The sequence below is a fragment of the Trichomycterus rosablanca genome, chromosome 7 (genome assembly GCF_030014385.1).
Source record: "Trichomycterus rosablanca isolate fTriRos1 chromosome 7, fTriRos1.hap1, whole genome shotgun sequence".
In the NCBI taxonomy this organism is placed as follows: domain Eukaryota; kingdom Metazoa; phylum Chordata; class Actinopteri; order Siluriformes; family Trichomycteridae; genus Trichomycterus; species Trichomycterus rosablanca.
The window spans coordinates 16,915,799-16,940,127 of NC_085994.1; the positions used below are offsets into that span (position 1 = coordinate 16,915,799).

At 39.4% G+C, this 24,329-nt stretch overlaps 1 protein-coding gene across 6 annotated transcripts in view; it reads left to right on the forward strand.

Annotated features, from left to right (window-relative positions):
• The window catches only part of nphp4 (nephronophthisis 4), a 298,208-nt gene that overhangs the window by 90,569 nt on the left and 183,310 nt on the right, over positions 1-24,329 (forward strand). For all 6 annotated transcript variants that reach the window (XR_010013356.1, XM_062999062.1, XM_062999063.1 and 3 more), the window contains exons 8-9: positions 8,485-8,645; positions 21,385-21,499. Coding sequence is in view for 5 of the 6 variants with exons in the window: in XM_062999062.1 (XP_062855132.1) it covers positions 8,485-8,645; positions 21,385-21,499 (276 nt within the window). In the remaining variant the exon portion in view is untranslated. The remainder of the gene's footprint in view (positions 1-8,484; positions 8,646-21,384; positions 21,500-24,329) is intronic.

Sequence of the window (24,329 nt, forward strand, 5' to 3'; positions counted from 1 at the left end):
ATCTAAAGTGTAAAGAATACAGAAATTTAAAAACTGAAATTAAGAAAGCTTAAATATCATTTAAAAATAGAAGCATTTTAAAGTGAACTGAGTGCGAAAGTGACAACAATGCAAGAACTTTACATAATATTGATCTATTATTGTGCAACATATGCAATAAGAGTGTGAATATCGTACACAAATACAAATCTGTATACATGTACACATATATGTACATACATATACATAGAACCTGTATACACCCATATACATATATACACATACAGTACATATACAGTATATCTACATACACTGCCTGGCCAAAAAAAAGGTCACCACCTGGATTTAACTAAGCAAATAGGTAAGAGCCTCCCATTGGATAATTACTGCAAAGGTGATTATGTTTCAGCTGGCAACAAGTTATTTAACCCTAACTGATGCAGTGAGTAGCTTCTCATTTGTTTAACAACCATGTCGAAAGACACAGTTGTGACATTGCAGAAGCTTGTGGAAACGATGCCACAGCGAATGTGGGTCGTAATCAAAGCTAAATGCGGTCCAACCAAATATTAGAGTGTGTGACCTTTTTTTTTTTTTTTGTGTCCAGGCAGTGTATATGGTTATATATACACATAAATTTAGATGCGTGTACGTTAGTCCTGATTGCTATTTTGGTTGAGGACTCGAATAGCTTGTGGAAAAAAGCTTCTTCTCATCCTCTCTGTTTTGGCTTTCAAGGCACGAAAGCGTTTCCCAGACCGTAACAAAAAAAAACCTAAAAAAAATTAAAAATAAAATCTTTGGATAAAAATGTATTTCAGTATGTGAATCAAAGTTAGTAAAAACCCAACAGCTATGTTTGCTGGATGCTCGGCCAGTTCGGTAGCACAGCTACGATTCGAACTCGAGAGCTCGAGCTCTCCAAGGTGGTGAACTAGCATATTAGGCGGCTGCACCGGAATAATTACAAAATGTAAAAAATAATGTATTGTTTTAATCTGTATTTTATATTCTGTACCTGCTTTTCTGGAATTAGGTGTTGCACATTAGATGACATAAGTATTTAGTTCAGAAATCCATCCGTTCCTACTTTAATTGCAGCTGTAGGTGTTTTTTTAAAATACATACATACTGCTCACTTTGTATTCTTTGCACATAATATTCCTGTATATTATATTGCTGTATGCGTGAGTGTGACCCTTGAGACTGGCTCTCGTCCACATTACACCCCATAGTGGCTGAGCTTTTACACCGTTGAATAAACACTTTTTATGGTCATTATGTGCTTGTTTCAGCACTTTATTGCAGCCGGAGTTTCATCACCCACGTTCTAAGTCACACAAAAATGTCCCATTCTTCCTTCGAGAAGTGAGCACTAAATCGCATTATGTTCCGTTGCATGGAGGTTTTGGCGCTCTTGTTAACGCTGACTGCTGCTTGCTGCTTGTGTAGCGGGAATCGCAGAGAAGAGTAGGATGTGTTTGCTGTATGCCTCTGTAGACTTGTATATATGCCTCCTTCTTACATGATTGATATGCTAATTGAAGAAGCGAGTGAGTGGGAGGCCTGGGCCGAGCACAACTCGAGGAAAAGCGCCGCAGAGAAGCCGTTCGTTTTCCGACGCTGCCTTACAAACGCTGCGATTAACAATTTCTGGCTACTCCTGTCTCCGGACTGAGCAGTTAATACATCTTAGCAGCAGCAGGTGTCCGTGTTTATACCCGTGTTATGCTGCCGGTGTCTTCTTTCATCGATTTGTTTGTCAAACATGGCCAGATATCGATTCATAGACAGAGACAAGCATTTAATCAACTATGCTTTAAGTGCAGGTCTGAATTTGAACGTTTTGAGAGGCTGTCCTTGTTTTTGATGTTCTCCGAGCTTTGGGGGGTTTTAACACTCGGGCAACTCGGTGGGTAGCACTGTCGCCTCACAGCAAGAAGGTCCTGGGTTCGATTCCCAGGTGGAATGGTCCGGGTCCTTTCTGTGTGGAGTTTGCATGTTCTTCCCATGTCTGTGTGGGTTTTCTCCAGGAGTCCAAAGACATGCAAGTGAGGTGAATTGGAGATATAAAATTGTCCATGACTGTGTTTGATATTAAAAACTTGAACTGATGAATCTTGTGTAACCTGTGTCTACCATTCCTGTCATGAATGTAACTAAAGTGTGTAAAACATGATGTTAAAATCCTAATATAATAAAATAAATAAATAAAATAATCAAATATTCCCTACCCTTCCCTGATAAATCACTGTTGCCAAAAGTTTGTATACACCTGCCTTTAAGCTGAGCATCCCATTCCACAATCAGACAACCTTTACAGCCTTTACTCCTCTGAAGAAGCTTTCTACAAGAGCTTAAGGGAGTTCGTGGGAATTTGTACCCATTCAGCCATTCAGTCAAAAAGCATTTGTGGGGTCAGGCACTAATAGTAAATTAAAAGAATGCCTATATTTGATATATATACATATACAAGAGTTCAGTAGAACAAAATTATTTTGCCGCATATCCCAGCTTTTTTGGAAGCTGGGGTCAGAGCACAGGGTCAGTCATTGTACTGCACCCCTGGAGCAGACAGGGTTAAGGGCTTTGCTCAAGGGCCCAACAGTGGCAGCATAGCAGAGCCTGGATTCAAACCGACAGTCTCGATTTATAGCCCAAAGCTCTACCCCACTAGGCTACCACTGTCCCATGTCCCAAATAATGCCTGCCTTGCAATTGACATTCCTAAGTCATTTGAAAGGTGCTCAGTGGTTGAGGTCAGAGCTCTGTGCAGGCCATTAGAGGTTCTACAGAGCAAACTTGTCCAACTATGTCTATGGATCTGGCTTTGTGCACAGGGATACAGTCATGCTAAATGGAAAAAAAGAACCATCCCCAAGTAGTTACGGCAACATTAGGGGTAGGGATGTCCCGATCACGTTTTTTTGCTCCCGATCATTAATTTTGATCCCGATCCGATACCGAGTCTGAAACCGATACTTGTATTTTCTAGATATTGTCTAGATAAGAACTAGATAATACTGTTCACACAGTGCACACTTCAATACATTACAGTTATTCAAATTAATCCAATGTATATGTTTAACAACTGAAAAGCTCTGCAGTGCTGTAGGAAAAAAATTGCCTGCATCCAAGCTATTGCTTAATGTTCTTTTATTTTTACAAAATAAAAGTAAACAAACTTAGTGCAGCATTGTAATAGTACAACTAGAACACTCAAAATCAAGTGAAGGTTCTTTTTGAGAAAAATCAGCATCTCTGCCGTGTTAGCGGACAGCCGGTTCCTCTTCTTATCATATAATAATAAACTCGCTGTATTTGAGTGTTTATTTTTTAGGTGCCGTATCAAATTGGTAGTAATTGTAGATCGTTTGGTTAAATGATATCTGGTTTTTTTCTTATAAGGCACCGTACTTGTAGGCGTGTTGTAACTGTAACAAACTTTTCTGTGGTTGTATTGTGACAATGGTTTGATGGACGTTTCTACGCGAAGTGAGTGTGTTTTGACCCTTTGGGGCTTCCATAGTGCATGGAATAGCGTGCTTGGCTAACGCGATGACTCTAGCTGTCCGCTATTCGGTACCGTAACAGAATAAGTTAATAAAGTGTTCTGCTCCCGACAATTTGTGAATGTACCGTGTATTTATTTCTTTTTTAAGCAAGTGCATCACTATGACGCTCGGTTACATAACTAAGCCAATCAGAGTGCTTGATACTGAGATGTCGTTCAGTCTTGTAACACATAAACTCGTAAAAGCTGTATGTTATGGTCCTGAAGTTTTCATACTCGGATTAAAAGTTATTGTTTTGTAAACCGGTGTGATCTTTGACTCACACACCATATAAATAGTAAAATTCTACAGTAATGATCGAAGCTCTGCTCCTACCGCCTCGTGAAACGCTCGCATTGCAGACATTACACTTCGCTGTTGGACTTCCAATTTAAAGTATTTCCACACAGCGGACATGCTGACGTAAAACAAAGAATCGGGCTTAAGATCAGCTTTAGTAAAGCCGATACCGATCAGTTAAAAAATTCTTTGATCGACCCCGATTCCGATCTTTGAGATCGGATCGGGACATCCCTAATTAGAGGCATTTTTATTTTCATATTTTGGTTGGAAACAGTGAGGGTGGAGGAGAGCTTAAAGTCTGGGTTTAAAGACTGATTTCCATTATCAAAGAAGCTTTAAGGGGAAGAAGATTTTCATGTGATGATGATGTGAAAGCAGCAGTGCACCAGTGGCTACACTCTCAACCAAAAACATTTTTTGCTGATGGCATTAAAAAGTTGGTACAACACTGGGTAAAATGCATCAGAAGGTGACTATGTAGAGAAGTGATGTCATTTGTTTTTAAAATTGTTAATAATAGAGTTTTGAAAAAGTGCAGACACTTTTTGAAGAACCCTCATACATTTGCAAAGTGTAGGGGTTAAAGACCTAAATCAGTTACAAAGGGTGTCCACATACTTTTGGTCACATCTGATGACAGAATGAGAAATCTTTAAGCTTTAGACTTGAATAATTTTGAATGAATTAATGAGGAAACATAATGAGTAGAGATTCTTCCAGACGTGTACTGAGTGTATCTTATCCTTATACATGTTGCATGTAGGAAACTGCTGGGCAGGCCAAGTTGACCCGGATCAAAGTGGCATAAAGGAAAGTTTTCAGTTCTGTGTTTTTTGGACCATAGGCATAACAAATCTTCTTGTTCTCTTGGTGCCATAAGTAGTCTTCACCATATTCTCAACAAGAGTGCAGGTGCTTGAGTGGCCCGAGTACCTGACCTCCTCACTGAGGACATTTGTTAGCTTTGTTTTCTGTATGTGGTGTGTTTTTATATAGTTTGGTGCCACTTGTTTCCCCTAATACAAATGTTCTCAAATCGTTCTGACCTTTTTTCATTTTATTGTAGTGCTTTCCATTTTATACGCCATATAGTTTTATCTCTCTCCATTTATGTAAATCTCATATAATTCACCACATCCCTGGAGGGACAATATTTGTCTGACAAAACTATATAGATTAGACGCTAATAAAAATGGACATGATTAATGCCAGAGTCAGTACAGATTTGTTCTGTATGTATCTGGTTTACATAAATATGCAAATGTGGCTCTTTTTTTTCGGACTGATTTCCATTACGTTTTTTTTCTCTCTCTCTGCTGCGAGTGCACCAGACTGTTCTCGGAGAAAAAAAAGCTCTGCTTTCATCAGTGGCCAAGCAAAGAGACGATCGATAGAGCTCAGTATACAGAGGACAGAGCTGACAGGAGCTCAGCATAACCATGCAGCCATGACACTTCCACTTTACCCCGTTCCCTTCCGAGGATTAAACAAACCGGGGTTGCTACAAGAGCTGTGGCTTCAGGCTTACCACACACAGAGCATATGCAGGATGCTTCATCAGCTCCTCTAATGTGCGTTTGGTTTCAGTTTGTCTATATGTTGGGAACTGATCCCCAGACACTTCTGTATGTAGATGCCTGACCAGCACATAGGCCCACTGGGGGATTTGGACCCTGGATCCCAGCAGTAATGGTCAAGCATAGTTCACTGCTGCGCCACTTAAGCACTTAAGCTCCTCCAGTATATATTATTCTAACAGTAAGGTCAAAATTAAAATATGACCTGAGAGAGAATGCCTTCTATTGATTTGGCGTCATATTAGTGTCTCTTATTTTAGATAGAATTAAAATGTTGCCATTATTATTAAATTGAATTAGTTTGATACCCTATATACAGTGTATCACAAAAGTGAGTACACCCCTCACATTTCTGCAAATATTTCATTATATCTTTTCATGGGACAACACTATAGACATGAAACTTGGATATAACTTAGAGTAGTCAGTGTACAGCTTGTATAGCAGTGTAGATTTACTGTCTTCTGAAAATAACTCAACACACAGCCATTAATGTCTAAATAGCTGGCAACATAAGTGAGTACACCCCACAGTGAACATGTCCAAATTGTGCCCAAATGTGTCCCTCCCTGGTGTCATGTGTCAAGGTCCCAGGTGTAAATGGGGAGCAGGGCTGTTATATTTGGTGTTTTGGGTACAATTCTCTCATACTGGCCACTGGATATTCAACATGGCACCTCATGGCAAAGAACTCTCTGAGGATGTGAGAAATAGAATTGTTGCTCTCCACAAAGATGGCCTGGGCTATAAGAAGATTGCTAACACCCTGAAACTGAGCTACAGCATGGTGGCCAAGGTCATACAGCGGTTTTCCAGGACAGGTTCCACTCGGAACAGGCTTCGCCAGGGTCGACCAAAGAAGTTGAGTCCACGTGTTCGGCGTCATATCCAGAGGTTGGCTTTAAAAAATAGACACATGAGTGCTGCCAGCATTGCTGCAGAGGTTGAAGACGTGGGAGGTCAGCCTGTCAGTGCTCAGACCATACGCCGCACACTGCATCAACTCGGTCTGCATGGTCGTCATCCCAGAAGGAAGCTGACGCACAAGAAAGCCCACAAACAGTTTGCTGAAAACAAGCAGTCCAAGAACATGGATTACTGGAATGCCCTGTGGTCTGACGAGACCAAGATAAACTTGTTTGGCTCAGATGGTGTCCAGCATGTGTGGCGGCGCCCTGGTGAGAAGTACCAAGACAACTGTATCTTGCCTACAGTCAAGCATGGTGGTGGTAGCATCATGGTCTTGGGCTGCATGAGTGTTGCTGGCACTGGGGAGCTGCAGTTCATTGAGGGAAACATGAATTCCAACATGTACTGTGACATTCTGAAACAGAGCATGATCCCCTCCCTTCGAAAACTGGGCCTCATGGCAGTTTTCCAACAGGATAACGACCCCAAACACAACCTACAAGATGACAACTGCCTTGCTGAGGAAGCTGAAGGTAAAGGTGATAGACTAAACCCAATTGAGCACCTGTGGCGCATCCTCAAGTGGAAGGTGGAGGAGTTCAAGGTGTCTAACATCCACCAGCTCCGTGATGTCATCATGGAGGAGTGGAAGAGGATTCCAGTAGCAACCTGTGCAGCTCTGGTGAATTCCATGCCCAGGAGGGTTAAGGCAGTGCTGGATAATAATGGTGGTGACACAAAATATTGACACTTTGGGCACAATTTGGACATGTTCACTGTGGGGTGTACTCACTTATGTTGCCAGCCATTTAGACATTAATGGCTGTGTGTTGAGTTATTTTCAGAAGACAGTAAATCTACACTGCTATACAAGTTGTACACTGACTACTCTAACTTATATCCAAGTTTCATGTCTATAGTGTTGTCCCATGAAAAGATATAATAAAATATTTGCAGAAATGTGAGGGGTGTACTCACTTTTGTGATACACTGTATATATATATATATATATATATATATATATATATATATATATATATATATATATATATATATCATATACTGTATATATATCACTCTAACCTTATTCTGATAATTTGTACTGAATGGGGTCAGCCAGGTTTATGTAGTCTGGACAGTAGCTGCTGATGCCAATTCTCAAGCAGCTTCCAAGTGTTCATCAGTAAGTGTGGACCGATATTTAGACTTGATTATTTTTGTGTGGAAAAAGGCTGATTCACACAAGTAGGTTGATCAAAAAATGCTGTCAAACATGTGGCACACATTCTTAGGTTTGGATATTTTTCCTTAGCCAGCAAGTTCCAAAATTGTCCTGCAGAGGCCCTTGACTTCAAATAAATGTCAGATTGTAGGGTTAAAACTTCTGTTGGTAACATGAGATTTGAATATTCTCCATCAGCGTCTTCCACGTATGAACGAAACAGCCGTCTCTGCAGTGGTGTTGCCCGAATCGAACTGTTTTTGGTTTCTTTGTGCTTGGTTGCACGCTTTCTTCACAAACAGTGTAGCTTACAAAAGGAAAAATGCACAAACTGGCTACTGATTAATGAAAACTTTCTAGATTAGCGGTGCTTTAGGCGGGCTGAGATGTAGCTATGGTAACAAACTGCAAATTAAAGAAAGAGTCCATATTTCATGTCAATCATGTTGGACTGTTTGAATGAGGCACGGTCTACCAGCGTGCACTGTGCGATCGACTGGTAGATCACATTCGACGTATTGGGAGTATATATTATAAATATTAAGAAGATTTTTCACATTTTTTCATGATTATTAAATTGCATAATTATGATATCCTGAGAATAAGGGTGTTTTTTGTTTTTTTTGCTATGTAAGTCATAATCATAAGTTACAAAGTCAAAAGTATGGGTGCTTGGTTATATTCGAGATGATAATGTCATTGTAGGAAAAAAAAGTCATTAGATTCTGCGTTGGCATTATGAGAAGAGATAGAAAATCATAATGAATAATGCACAATTATAATATGCTAAATACTAAATTGCATGATTATGGGAAATAAAGTAATGTGTATGAAATACTAAGACATGTTTATAACACATATTTTAACAACTTTAACATAGAAAAAGTGAGATCTGTATCATTTTGTTGATATATGTATATACATGTGTTCTTTTGCTCAGAATCTGGGTGTGGAGGTGCGGTCTGTGGTGGTACAGGAGCGGAGGCTGCACATTGGTGTTCATAATGGCTTGGGCTGGGTGGACGGGCCTGCAGTGATGGTGCTCGAGCCAAAAGCAGGTGGAGGGGGTGCTGTCAAACAGAGTTCTACAGAGACCCACAAGTAAGTCAGTCACCCAGAACTTATGGCCAGTTAAAATACAGCGACATTTGTAATTGTAATAAATTCTGCAACTGTTGTTTTTCTGTGACTATATAAACACAACATTTATTTGTGTAGTAAGTTCTATAATTTTTACTTTGTGGTGTGGTCTTGTAATTTCTCATTAGTAATTATAATTGACTACAGCTGGTGCTCATTTAAATAGGACTTGTTTGATGGCTCCCATTAAAACATGGAACAACGGTTTCATGCCAGGTTTAACAGGGAAACTTAAAAATAAATAATACAAATTTGTCATAAGAGCCAAGCTAATTTTACATCATGATGAGCTTAAAAGCTGCAGTGCAAAACAAATGACATTCGACAGGCAAATTATCAGATATCAACATCACTCTGTAAAAATAAGCTTTCAGCTGCTATGCTAATGACAGCTAGCTAATAGCACTTTTACTGTCAGTGTCATCTGAAGAAAATTGGTCTGTTATAAAATGTTTGCCTAATTTAAGTAAATTACTAAGATTATTTTTAATGTACTTTTAGTGTCTATAAGATTTATTTTGGGTTTCTTCTCAGCCTTCCATGCTAATGCTTTAATGTGCCAATGCTGATAGTAGCTAGCTGCCATTGATTTTACTATTTGCCAGTCTACATTAAATCAGTAATTTACTGATTAGTACTGCTGAGTTCTCATGCTCTGAAGTTTAAATCTCAGCTCTACTCCATTTCTGAGGGCCTCACCTGGCAGTCAGGGAATAATAGCGATCAGTGTGTGACTCTCCATATGCAATACTGATCCCTGTGTGAACTCACCTCGTGTAGGCGAAAGAAGCAGTTGGCTATTATACACATCTCAAGAGGGCATGTGTTGATTGATTGATTGATTGATTGATTGATTACTTTATTGATCCTCGAAGGGAAATTGTGGTGTCGCAGCAGCAATTACAATTATTACAAACATCACAGAACGACATTACAATGAGGTACAGGAAAGAATAAAAATTTAAGACAGTAATGTAATACACAAGATATAAAATCTAAAATATATATAGAAAATAAAATAAAATATAATAATATAAAAAATAAGAATGTAAAACATCTAATAGGACAAAAACAAAAAAAAAGGGGTGGGAACCTAAAGGTACAGTTACAGACATTGTGCAATTTAAAGCTGTGCAAATAAAAACAGTACCATGTGCAAATTGTGAATCAGGCAGTACCAAGCAGTCCTAGGTAGGGTAGAGCACTCCTCATTGTAGGGGGCTGCAGCATTGAGAAGTGTTATATCTGGGTAATTAGATATGACTAGATTGGAGGATAAAGGAGGAAAAAAAGTAGAAATTGAATCAGAAAATTTAAATCACAGTAAATTTGGTAAATCCTTAAACAATTTGCTACCATTATTTAAATTACTATCTATTATTAATTGTTTTACTTTAACTTATCATCCCATTGCACAGCAGGTAGCGAGGATTTCTCAGGTATCATATTTCTGGTCACTGTGTGAAGTTTGTGAGATGTTTTCCCTGAGGATTTCCTCTAGGTATTCTAGTACTTTATCCCATCTTTAAAGAAAACATGCAGAAAGATGACTGCTGCTTTACATTGGTTTTATATATCAGTGAGGAAATGTGTTTTTGCCATGTGCCCAGTGTTTCTTTACCCACAGCTATCTTAATTGGCATCACAGGGTAACTGTAGATCAGGAATGTCCATACTACAGCCTGTTGATCATTTACCATTTCTGAAACGGCCTGCAAGGTATTTTAGAAATATTTATATTTGTGGCATTTAGCAGAAGCTTTTATCCAAAGCGACTTACAGTTATGACTGAATATAGTTTGAGCAATTGGGGCGTTGAGGGCCTTGCTCCAGTGACCCAACAGTGGGGGAACCAGCAACCTTTTGATTACTAGTCCAATACCTTAACTGCTAGGCTACCACTGCCCCAAATGAAATTAAAGTTGTCGTGTTATTAAGCAGGTTTAAAAAAAAAAAAACTGCTTGCAGTGTTTGAACTCTGGGTGTTGCTGTGGCATAAAACAAATCTGAATTGCTACTCATCTTTTCCTCCCCAACTCTTAGTTTACACTGTCATGTCACTAGTCACTCAAATAAAAATAGAGTGTAATTCTTAGTATGCAGTTAGTATTCAGTTACTCAATTTAGCCCCCAACAAAAAAGGTTTGGACAACCCTGCTGTAGATAAATAAATTAATATTATGTGCAATTTGGGACAATGAAAAGTAGATTCAGAAAGTATTCATACCCCCAGACTGTTGGATTATGGATTTTTGTATTTGTATGGATGGGCCATTCCACCGAATGGGTGCCATGTGCGTGTAGTAACTTGATTAAATTAAACTTCATTTTTTAAATCTTTGTTCAACACTGAACTTAGTAACACACATACTTAACTACTCAGAATTTGTATTGGTCAATCTCAGGCAACTTTGCTTAATTTTTCAAAAGGTTTTTAAAAGGAAGATGAGCTGTATATGAGTAACAGGACTAAAAGTAACAGGACTGGGTTTTTAACATAAAATTAGTAAATTCATGATATATAGCAGCATGGAAAACACTGGGCCCAGTTTAGTGATTTATCAAAAAAAATTAAAATAAACAAAAATCAACTAAGAAAAAAATGGGTAACAGGAATGTACGTTGAGATTAATCTTGTCAGTCAGAATTCAAATATTATCAAATATATGGGGGGGGGGGTACTTTTGGTCTTTCTGTGGTCTTTAGTAGATACAAATAATGTACACTTCTGTTGAAAATTTAACTTCTAGAATTTTTCAAAAAATTTTTGCAAAACATACAGTAGATGGGATATGGAGTCACCAAACAATACAAGGGGGAAAAAAAAGCATTTTTAAAAGATTTTACTCATTATATCTCCTTGTAAAGTATAGTGTTAGAGTGTTGGGACATTACTTTTTATTGTTATAGGGAGTTTTTAATGAATGTTTTAAATTATATATCCAAAATTTTCAATAAGGATCCATTTAAAAAAAGTGCATTTTCAGATCCATGTATACATATAATTTCTTGGTGACGGAAATAGCACCCATTTGGTAGTATGGCCCGGATATAACTGCCATTTATACACATCAGTCCACACTTATAATGATTAAATGAAACAAAGTTTGTTGCAAATTAATAAATAAATAAAAATAAACTGAAAGCTCTTATTCACAGATGTATTCAGACACTTTATTCAATACTTTCTAAAAGACTCTTTGGCAGTGCTTTATTGCAGTGGTCCCCAACCACCAGTCCGTGGACCCGTACCGGTCCGTGGGTCATTTCTTACCGGGCCACACAGAAAGAATAAATAATTAGAGATCGCTACATCAGCAATGAAAACACTGCTTTTTTTTACTGGTGTTATTGTCTCCAATCACCACTAGGTGGGAGCATTAGTAAAAAAACAAATTTGTGAGTATTATAGTTCTATTTCAAATCCCCCTGCCCCTGCCGGTCCGTGAAATTATATCTTACATGAAACCGATCCGTGGTGCAAAAAAGTTGAGGACCGCTGCTTTATTAGATATGATTCTACAAGCTTTGGACACCTAGATTTAGGCAGTGTATCCTATTTTTCATGGCAGATTTTCTTTAGCCCCATCAGATTGGATAGTGAGCCTCTGTGATGAGGCTTAAGTCTGGATTTTTGCTTTACCGAACATGGACATTCCCAGACGTGCCCTGAAACCTCCAGAGTTCACTGACATGTTGGAGGGTGAACTGTCACCCCAGTGTGTGATCGTGTGCACTCTCCAGGAGGTTTTCTTCAAAATCGTTCCTGCGTCCGGCTTCATTCATCCATCTCGCAATTCATACCCGTCTCCGTGAGTCTGCAGCCGAGAAGCACCCACATACAATTTCCCCCTGTGGTCATATCCTTCCAGTCCTCACACATTCAGCCTTTCTCATTCACAGCTATCTTTTATTTATAACGTCTCATGAGTCGTAGCAGATATGAATTCGGCATGATTTGCACACCTTCTGTGCGGACGATAAATATTTCAACACCCGGACTAAATCTGATCTCTTTAATGCATTTTCAAAGGATTTTCAGTTCAGTAATCTGACATTGGTGAGATGAGAATTTCCTCTGCCTCCTGCTTTTCCTAAGTCCTGCCTCATTAGCTCGTGCCGGATGTTGGCCTGGCAGAAATGCCACGAGGCGAAAAAGTCAAGCACAGAGCGCCGAACTTCTCCCCGTCTTCATCAGACTATAAATATAGCGCTGTTTCCAGGCACGCTGGTACTGAGGAGCCGACTGTGCGAGAGGAAGAAGACGAACAGTGCAGGGGGAGAGATCTGACATCTCCCTTATGCCGTCTCTCACCGCTCCCGTTCAGCTCGCACGCCTCCGCTTTCCGCATCTGACACGTGACATCACGGTAGTTCACATCGAAACGTGTTAGCTGTGTACCGGCAGCAGGTCGGCTGCAGCCAGCGTCAGCGATGGAGGATCCACGTACAGTTTTCCAAGTGTCAGAGATTAATTAGTGAGAATTTTACAGTCAGAGCTCCCCACATTGACGTTTGTGGAAGAAGGGGGGATTTGAGGGGTGAAAACGAAGTGTTAAGAGTAAATGAAGTGTGCCAGAGAGTCATGCACGACAGGTGTTTATGTAGAAATAGATTTCCACACTGATTACAGACGTTTCGTACAACACATGGTGTCATACTTTTAGGTGACAGCGTTCTTCTAATTATCGTTCCTCATTATTATTTTTTCCCTCATTCTCTGCCATCTGGCTTCATGTAACCCCATTTACAAATCAAAAGGTGTTTCTCCATACTGTCTAGACTAGAATAGAGTGCCTTTATTTGTCATATACACATACACTGATCAGCCATAACATTAAAACCACCTCCTTGTTTCTACACTCACTGTCCATTTTATCAGCTCCACTTACCATATAGAAACACTTTGTAGTTCTACAATTACTGACTGTAGTCCATCTGTTTCTCTACATGCTTTGTTACCCTCCTTTCATGCTGTTCTTCAATGGTCAGGATTCTCCCAGGACCACCACAGAGCAGGTATCATTTAGGTGGTGGATCATTCTCAGCACTGCAGTGACACTGACATGGTGGTGGTGTGTTAGTGTGTGTTGTCCAGCAATCTCATCAGAAAAAAAATAAAGAGAAATTCCCATGCTGGAGCAAAGACTTACTGATACCCCTTTTCCACCGACGCGGGTTCCGGTTCCCGAACTTGATTATGAACCGGTTCCGCGTGTTTCCACTGGAAAAAAGAGGTTCCAGACCGCGAACTAGCGGGCCAATCTGGCACCACAGAATACTTTGTTTTCTCAGGCCGAACCTTGACGTCCATCTGTGGGCGCGTCATGTTGTACAGCATAGCGACAGCAACAATGGTGTCAGCCGGGGTCTCGTATGGAGCTTAATGCTGCATTTTTATCTTTTAAAGTTCACCTGATTAAATTTTGAGCCAGTTTGCCGCTGATATTTTCAAAGCGCCTTTAAAAGGGTGAATTGTGTGATATAACGTGGTAAACGTGACCCGGACAGATCGAAAAACGCTTAACGTGAAAAATACAGCGTGAAGCTTTTTCAACTTCCCGAGCTGCATAACACCACACGTGAAGTAAATCCAGCTAAACACAGATACATGTTGTATTTTAGAGTAGATTTGATGGTTATTTCACACAGATGGAAGTTCGTGTTGTGGAACTTCAGTGATCTTTCACCGCTCGAGTCGAGCGCTGAGTAAACCGGCTATTTGAGCCGAGAGTCGCGGTGAAACCGAAGCGCAAAACGCTTCTCATGTCAATGAACTAAAGAAAACAACAACTGAGACAAACACGTCACGTCTTCTTATCACCGATTGTTAGATCGATGCTTTTTACATAAAAACAGACATCTGTAACAGCAGCACAAATGCTCGCATATAATCTACACACTTCGCCATGATATCACTACTCTTAACTTTCGTTAAGTAACGCCCACCGATGATGACGCTGCTTGGTTCTCAAAAACTGGTGGAAACGTGCGTCGGTTCTCTAGAGAACACCAAGGTTCAGAGAAACCTGAACAGAACCGGTTCAAGAACCATGGTTTTTTTTGTGGAAAAGGGGTATGGATGACTTGACGAAGGCTGGGACAAATATGCCACTAGCAACCTTAAGAAGATCACTTAGCAACCAAGGACTTCATGGAAATAGATTTCTCTAATGTTCCTTATTATAATTTTTTCCCCTCATTTTTCCTTTTACCATGTTGCTTCAAGGAGCCCCATTTAGAAATCAAAAGGTCTTTCTTTATACTAGTGCATAGCTGTAGCTTGTTACTTACTAATGCCTTGTCTAGTGCCCATATTTAGCTTTTAAAAACAGATTTGGGAACATTGTTTTGCACAATGATTGTGCTTTTTCTGAATTTACCACAGTGGAAAGAAAAAAAACCCAGTGTGTAATATCCTAGAGACACCACTGAAAGTATTTCCCTGAAGTTTAAAACATTTGGTGCATGAGCAAACCTGCCTGGTCGTGGAAGAAATCTCAAAATTTCATCCAGATCCTTAGCAATCTTATCAGGAAAATGAAGAAAAATTCTGGGAGAAATAAGATTTACAGGATCACTTGATGAAGACTAGGACAAATATGTCACTGGCAACCAAGGACTTTATGAAAATAAATTTCCTTATCGTTCCTCATTATTATTTCTTTCTTTATTTTTTCTCTACCAACTGGGTTCATGTAACCCCATTTACAAATAAAAGGTGTTTCTTTGTACTGTCTACTGCATAGCTGTAGCTTGTAACTTACTAATGCTTTGTCTAGTGCCCATATGTAGCTTTTATACAGACTTGGGAACATTTTAATGCACAATAATTGTGCACTTTTTCCTGAATTAAACACAGTGGGAAGAAAAGAATATACGGGGTGTTATATCCTAGAGACATTTACATTTGTGGCATTTAGCAGACGCTTTTATCCAAAGCAACTTACAATTATGACTGAACACGATTTTAAGCAATTGAGGGTTAAAGTGCCTTGCTCAGGGACCCAACGGTGGCAATTTGGGACTTGAACCGGCAACTTTTTGATTACTAGTCCAGTAATCAGTAGTCAACCATTGAGCTATCACTGCCTAGAGACACCACTGGAAGTATTGTTCTGAAGTATTGTCCTCCAGGCCACCCAAAGAAGGGTCCCTGCTGAGTCTGGTTCCTCTCAAAAGCGCTATATAAATGAGTATGAGTTGACTTGACTTGAAGTTTAAAACTTATTTGCACCAGCAAACCTTCCTGATCATGTCATCCAGATCCTTAGCATTCTAATCAGGGCAATGAAGAAAAATTCCCATGTTGCTGCAACATACTTACTTGATAGCTTAATGAAGGCTGGGACAAATGTGTCACTAGCAACCACAGAAAATCACTTAGCAACCAAGGACTTCATGCCTGGAGCCTGACACATGCCACTCTTGACCAAGAGGCACATGAAGTGTCACCTGGAATGTTCCAGAATTAATTTAGATTTACATTACATTTACATTTTCAGCATTTAGCAGACGCTCTTATCCAGAGCGACTTACAGAAGTGCTTCCAAAGTGAACATTTCATTTCTCAAGTTTAGGTAAACAACAGTCGGAAGAACACATCTGCTAAAACCTGTTAGAACCCAAGTGTTTTTTTTTTTTTTGGAAATGGAAAAGGATGGAACAAGATTTTAGTAAATAAGTACAAGTCAGCTTAAGTGCTTAGTAAAGAGGTGGGTTTCTAATCGCTTTTTAAAGACAGCAAGAGACTCAGATAGTTCTGGGACCCAGTTCTACGGAGTGACTGATCAAAACTGGAACTGTTTGACCATATGGATCAGCGGTTTGTTTGGCGCAAGAAAGGCGATGCTTATGACCAGAAGAATGACATCCCCATGGTCAAGCACTGAGGAGGGTTAGTGATGTGGGCATTTTTTTTTTTTTTTTTCTGCTACAGGAACTGACAGTCTAGATCAGGGGTGCTCTATACGTCGATCGTGATTGACCAGTCGATCACACAGTGCATGCTGGTAGATCATGCCTCATTCAAACAAGTCAATGTGGCCACTGTTTCTTTAATTCACAGTTTGTTACCATAGCTACGCCTCAGCCCGCCTAAAGCACTGCTAATCTAGAAAGTTTTCATTCGTCAGTAGCCAGTTTGCACCATTTTTGCATTTTTTCTTTTGTAACCCTTTTGATGAGTGCACAACCAAGCACAAAGAAACCAAAAACGGTTCAATTCGGGCAGGACCAATGCCGAGACGGCTGTTTCGTTCATACAGAGAATACTCAGATCCCATGTTACATACAGAAATTTTAACCCTACAATCTGACATTTATATGAAGTCAAGGGCCCTCTGCTGGGCAATTTTGGAACTTGCTGGCTGAGGAAAAATATCCAAACATAAAAATATGCCACGTATTTGACAGAATCTTTTGATCGACCTACTTGTGTGAATCCTCATAAAGCAGAAAAACATCATTAAGTCTAAAAATGGGTCCACACTTACTGATGAACACTTGAAAGCTGCTTGAGAATTGGCATCATCGGCTACTGTCCAGACTACATTAACCTGGCTGATACCATTCAGTGCAAATGATTAGAATAAGGTTAGTGTGATTTTTCAGTCGCTTGCCCTGTAATGCTGAATATCAGTATAGGAAACTAAAGCGCAATTAAAAAAAGCTTCTATTTTAACGCTAAGGTGTTTTCTGGAATTGAACTACAAAAATTCTTCAGCCTTTATAATTATTGTACTTTCTGGCAAAACAATGATCCAAGAACACTTCCCATTATTCCAGTTTGTTTTTGTTTTTCTAATACCCCCACCACCACCACCTAAGCTTGTTTATTGTGAGTCTTGGAGTTTAAATGTGTTAGATTTGCATAAGCATTACACTACATTATTCAGTAAATATCACTATTTCTGAGTGTGTTGAAATCCACTTAAGGATGTTTATGTACTTTATTAAAATGCAAATCAAATTCTAATTTGTTAATTCTCCTGAGAACTGCTAGCCTCTTTATAGGAATCTGTTCCAAGGCATTAAGAACATTAACATTAAGGATGCATTCTCCTGAATGTTTCTGCTGTATGGCAGGATAGAAGCAGAAAGAGTCCAGTGCTTCATCTGAGCATAGTGAAAAGCAGCTCGCCTCCTCCACTACCTGTATAATTACATCCCACACACTTCCATCAGCACACTCACACACTTTCACATAGCAGCACTAAAACCCTGGAGACTGACCCTCTATAGATGTTTGTTTATGTGGAGGTATGTGTTTAGCTTTAAATTCGGACCAATTATGCCCATGACCATTGCAGTGCAATGAATGGGCAACAACAAATCAAAACAATATGGGGCAGTATGGAAAATGCTAATTTTATGTTCTTAGTAAATTTTATTTTATTTGTGAGTCTTTAAGGAGCAAAGATGAGCAGAGGATTGCCACTTTATTAACAAGTGCATGAGAAAATTATTAAAATGTTTATTAACAACCTTCCTCAAGGAAAGATTGGAAGGGATTTGCATAGTTCTCTGTCTACAGTGCATAATATCATTAAACAATTTGAGGAATCAGGATTGTAAGGGCAAGGGCACAAGCCTAAGCTGAACACCCGTGATCTACAATCCCTCAGATGGCACTGCATCAAAAACCATCACTGATCAATAGCTGATTTGGCAAACCACTTTGTCAAGCACTACAATACGGAGTTACATGCACAAATGCCACTTAAAACTTTACTGTGCAAAAAAAAGAAGCCTTATGTTAACCATGTCCAGATGTGGCATCAAGTTCTCTGGGCTCTGAGGCATCTAGAATGGACCATCACACTGTAGAAATGTGTATTGTGTACTCCAGATCTTTTTTGGAAGAAATTGACACTGTATGGTCCAGACCAAAGACGAAAAAGACTGACCAGGCTGTTTTCAGCAACAAGTCCAAAGGCCAGGGTCTGTCATGGTATGAGGTTGTTGCCCTTGGAAAAGGCAATTTACACTTCCTCTTGCACAACTTTATATGTGTTTGCAGAAAGAACGAGACAAAATAGCACCTGAAACACTTCATGGCCTGGTGTCAAAATGTCTTTTATGTGTTGTGGAAAGGAATGGCAACATTACAAAGTGGTACAAAGTGGTTTCTGGAATGTGTTGCAGGTCTGAAATGCAGCAATAGATGTTTATTAAGAAGTGAAATTAGGGTGACCAGACAAAACATGAAATATCTCAGGTTCATCCTGTCTGCAATAAAATAAAAGTCCAAGTAAATGTAAGAAACATGTTCCATACTGTTGTAGCTTTATTGTTTTATTTTTACTGGGTTTGGGACGAACTAGGTGACTTGCTAGTGTGTCTTTGGGTATACAATTACTGATTGTAGCCAAGTTGCCACTGTTGGGCCCTTGAGACTCCTAATCCTAAAGACTCTTAATCCTAAAACTTGCTTGCATTGTATTTAGTAACAGTTTTAACAGTTGCTTTAGAGAAAAGTGTCTGCTAAATGCTTAAGTTATTAACATGTTAGTGTCATTGCAGTGCTGAGTGACAAAGTGAACAAAGCAACATATGGGTTACAGTCAGTAATTGTATAACCATAAAGTTCATCTGTATGGTCGGTGAAACCTATAAAATAATCAGTAAATGTACATGCCAGGTCTACCAAATATCTATGCACCACAATTAAATGGATAAATAAATAAGTAGATAAATAAATAAATTAATTAATTTATTAATTAATAAAAAAAAAAGAAAATAAAAAAAATTGAAAAAATACAATAATAAAATATATAAAACAAATTTAAAATAATAATTATACATTATTAATTTTATATGTTTTCATATATAAATAATAATAATCAAATGAAAATAAAATTAAATGTGAACACCTGGGCATTTAAATATTTTCATGAATTCATTTGCATATAAGGAGACTATGTAAATGAGATTCCCCAATTTCACCGTCCCCCACCAACAGTTCACTTTAGCAACAAGCAGTAACAATGACGCTGTGGCACAGGTCTCAAAAGTGCAGTTTCTAAGTTCTTGCTCATTTTCTGACCAATGATTTGTTGTTAGGACCCTTGAAAGAAATGTTGGGTTTGGCTCATTTTTGGCCCATTATTATGTATATTTACATGTATAATTGTTTTTGTAAATATTCTTCCGAGACCAATAAAACCATTTCATCTCCAAAATAATGATACCCTGCCTGTTGTAAATTGTATCACCCTATGAAAGTGAGAATATCCTCATTTTAATTCCTCTCTGGGTTAATTTAGTAGATTCGCAGTCAGCTCTTTTTCTCATTAAACCCGAATGGTTGCTTAAGAGGGCAATGCTAGCTCTTAACACCACACTGAACTCTCATAACTCCCTCTACGAAAGGCTCGATTAGCCACTAACAAGTTTAGTCATTTCATTTGTTAAAGCCATATTTAGAGTGCTTGAATACTTGAACAGGAGAAATTAGCAAAATAGTACAACAGACCAAAATTAGAATAACATGCAACAAGCTTTTATTTTATTTCATTGTCTTTAATGGCTTTATTTTGGTCACAGTTGTGGTGGGGCTGGTTTCACCAGGAAACACTTGGCAGAAGGCATGAACACCCTGGATGGGATGCCAAACCATCGCAGGGCTTCTTAAATACCCTCACCCAGACATTTACATTTTCAGCATTTAGCAGGCGCCTTTATTCAAAGCGACTTACGTTACAGTTTCAGTATACAGTCTGAGCTATTGAGAGTTAAGGGCCTTGCTCAAGGGCACAACAGCAACAACCTGGCAGTGGTGAGGCTTGAACCAGTTACCTTCTGATTACTAGTCCAGTACCTTAACCTTAACCACTAGCCTACGACTTTCCCAGACATGCCCGATCATGTCTGTGTAGACTGGTCTCCTGTAGTGGACTCCTGTAGTGGGCTACTGTGCCACCCAGTAATCTATTCTACTGCAGCAGAACTGTGTGTGTGTAGTAGCCAGATGCTTCTTTTCACCTGCATGAGGTGTCAGTATTGTGTACAGAGAGTCACGCACTGATCTCCATTATTCCACGTCTCTGTGCAGGCACCATCGACCAGCCAGCATTGGCTGCAATTGAAGCAGTAATGGAATCCCTTTGGCCTGCTCTTTCCTTGACATAGCCAATCATGACTCTAGACGCCTGGCTGGTCGATAGCAGTGCTGAGATTCAAACTCGACAGCTGGAAATCTCATCGGGGTGGACTAGCGTGTTTTATTGTGCCACTGTGCCATCAGTGCGCCCCAAACAAGAGGCATTTCTGTGTTGCCAGTCAACCAAGTTGTAGGGAGGTTGGTAGAAACTGGAGTATCTACAGACAATTCACAGGGACACTAATAGAATGACAGTGACTGAAGGCTGGAATCAAACCAGCGTCCTAGGATCCTCATTGCTGTAAGGCACCAATTCTGCCAGAGGCACCACGTGGCCAGCACCACTTAATTATTTGAATTTTATGATTTTGTGTATACAATACTTCTTTCTTTTTACATACCTCTATTACACTCAAATTCACTCAGATTTTAGACACATGAGCCATAAAGGACATACATAATAAAGATGTGTCTGACATGAACATCTGCTCAGAGGAAGGAAATGTACTAGTAGACACATGGTTTGAGCTATGTTGCTTATGTCTGCTGGCTGATTTGTATACGTGCTGAATATTCATGGCCTTGGTTTTCCTGCAGCTCGGTCCTGATGCTGAGGGGGAACGTAGAGCTGAAGATGATGAGGCACCCAGCATTCAGTGTGATTTTTCAGCTGGAGTACGCCTTCTCGCTTCCTCTCACCGGAGACAGCAAGGTAAAGCACACTTACTCAACTTTTTTAATTAAGCTTCATCTAGAAGAAGAGATTCTGCCTTGATACCTGGTCAGTTATTCTGTGCTGAATCAATTCTGTATGCAGGATTATATGGCAGGAGGAGACCAACTCTATATATGGCATCTTTATATAAAGGCAGTGGTAGCTCAGTGGTTAAGGTACTTGACTAGTAAGGTTGCCAGTTCAAGCCCCATCACCGCCAAGTTGTCACTGTTGGGCCCCTGAGCAAGGCTCTCAACCCTCAATTTCTCAAATTGCATTCAGTGATAATTGTAAGTCGTTTTGGATAAAAACGTCTGCTAAATGCTCTGTATATAGTGCAAGCAATTGAGGGTTAAGGGCTTTGATCGAGACCCAACAATGTCAATTCAGCAATGATGGAACTTTTCATCACTAGTCAATTAAATCAATTACTGAGTTAACTCTATATATTTATAAAACGGATAGTTCCGATCCTAAAATCTGATTGGCTGAGCCGCGTTCGAAGCCGTTGTAAAATCCCCGATAAACACACACCTATGACCACCTCACATCATTCCATATTAATACGCCACTGAAAAGAAAAAGTGAATGTTATGTTCGCCTTCATGTTGCCTAGCAACACTGTTAACGAACTACCTGGGGTCATGGAAGAATGCTTTTTTGTAAGTGTTTTTGTAAATAAAAACATTTATAAATTGAACAACGTTGTATTTTATTATATTTTATGTTGACCGCCGTTTTATAAAAGCAATAAGCCACTCGAGACCGTGCGTTACTGCTATGATTTTATCACGGGGAAAGACGTTTTAGGCACTCAGCTTCGCGTCGTGCAAAAACAACCTTCCCCGTGATAAAATCGCAGTAACGCACGGTCGTGATGTTATTCGCGATAACACACGACCTCAAGTGTTCTATTGCTTTTATACAACAGTTTTTACAAAATAAAGAAAATAAATCAAAGAATCCCTGAATTTCATATTAAATATGCTTTAATATTGACAATACCTTCCGCCAAAAAGTAGTTCCACAACGAATATAAAGTTTAACACTACAAAGCAGACATCCCAAGTTGCAAAAACTCATTTTAGGGAGGTAAGAACAGCAAGAAGAAGAAGGCAAGAACCTCCGAAGGGAAAAATAAAAAACCTTTCGCACACACCAAAGCATATGGGTGATAACAGAACTCTTAGGAGCTGCTAACTGGGCTATTAAGCTAACTGTTCGCGTTACAAACACATTAAAGTTCCCTACATAGTGCACTAGTTTGTGTATCAGATTGCGGATTTATGTTCCCTACATAGTGCACTAGATTGTGTGTCAGATCGTGGATTTATGTTCCCTACACAGTGCGCTAGATTGTGTATCAGATAACGGATTTAAATCGCGATCGGGAAAAAAAAAGTCTGTGTCGCTGCGTGCACGTTTGTGTGCATGAAGCTTGTCGTTACTGGCAATGCGTCAGCGGAGTAATACAGTTGTGGTGTGAAAAGGCCGTGCTGTTATCACGAATATCAGCACAGTTAGAACGCTTCTCAGCCAATCAGATTGTAAGGTCGGAACTACCTGTTGTATAATGCTTTATATATATATATACACACACACACACACACACCGATCAGCCATAACAACATAAAAACCACCTCCTGGTTTCTACACACTCTGTCCATTTTATCAGCCTTACTTAACATATAGAAGCACTTTGTAGTTCTACAGTTACTGACTGTAGTCCTTCTGTTACCGACATACCGTTTTAGCCTGCTTTCACCCTGTTCTTTAATGGTCAGGACTCGCACAGGACCACTACAGAGCAGGTATTATTTAGGTGGTGGATCATTCTCAGCACTGCAGTGACAATGAAATATGGTGGTGGTGTGTTAGTGTGTGTTGTGCTGGTATGAGTGGATCAGACACAGCAGCACTGCTGGAGTTTTTAATACCGTGTCCACTCACTGTCCACTCTATTAGACACTCCTACCTAGTTGGTCCACCTTGTAGATCGCTCATCTATTGCTGCTGTTTGAACTGGTTATCTTCTAGAACCTTCATCAGTGGTCACAGGCTGCCTATGGGGTGCTGTTGGCTGGATATTTTAGGTTGGTTGACTATTCTCAGTCCAGCAGTGACAGTGAGGTGTTTAAAAACTCCATCAGCATTTCTGTGTCTGATCCACTTATACCAGCACAACACACACTAACACACAGTCACCATGTCGGTGGAATTTTAAGCAGCAGCATTGTGGAATTATAAACAAACAAAATTGAATTAGTGAAAATAATTAAATTAATAAATAAAATAAAAACAATTATAATTATTATCAGATAATAATAATTGAAGGTTTTTTTAGCATTCAATAATTTGATTACTTTTATTTATTTTAGTGCCATGTTAAACACCCCTGCATGATTTTCTCCCTTTTTTAATACGGTAAACGTAACTTGTTGTTCTGCATATGCTCATAAACAAAATCTGCAAACAGTTACTAAATTCAGTTTTAAAATTTTCGTCGTGAGTCTTGTATCATCCAGCTCATTGGTTTACTAAGCATACAGCAGTTCTAGACATGGCACAGAAGGCCAAAATCCCATTGTCTGAGGATGTCGCAGGATGTTGAAGCTGAAGGAACACTGTGTGAAACACCCTGTAGCAGGTGTGCTACAGAATAAAAACTCTATAGGGAGATGTGCAAAGCTCTGTGTGCCCGTGCTGTTCACCATAGTATATAAAAACCCATTCAATAGAAGTCTGAAATTCTACATACATTTTCTCTTCATCTTCTTTGTCACTCTCAGTCTGTTCCATTCTCTGTTTATTTCTTATTGTGTTCACC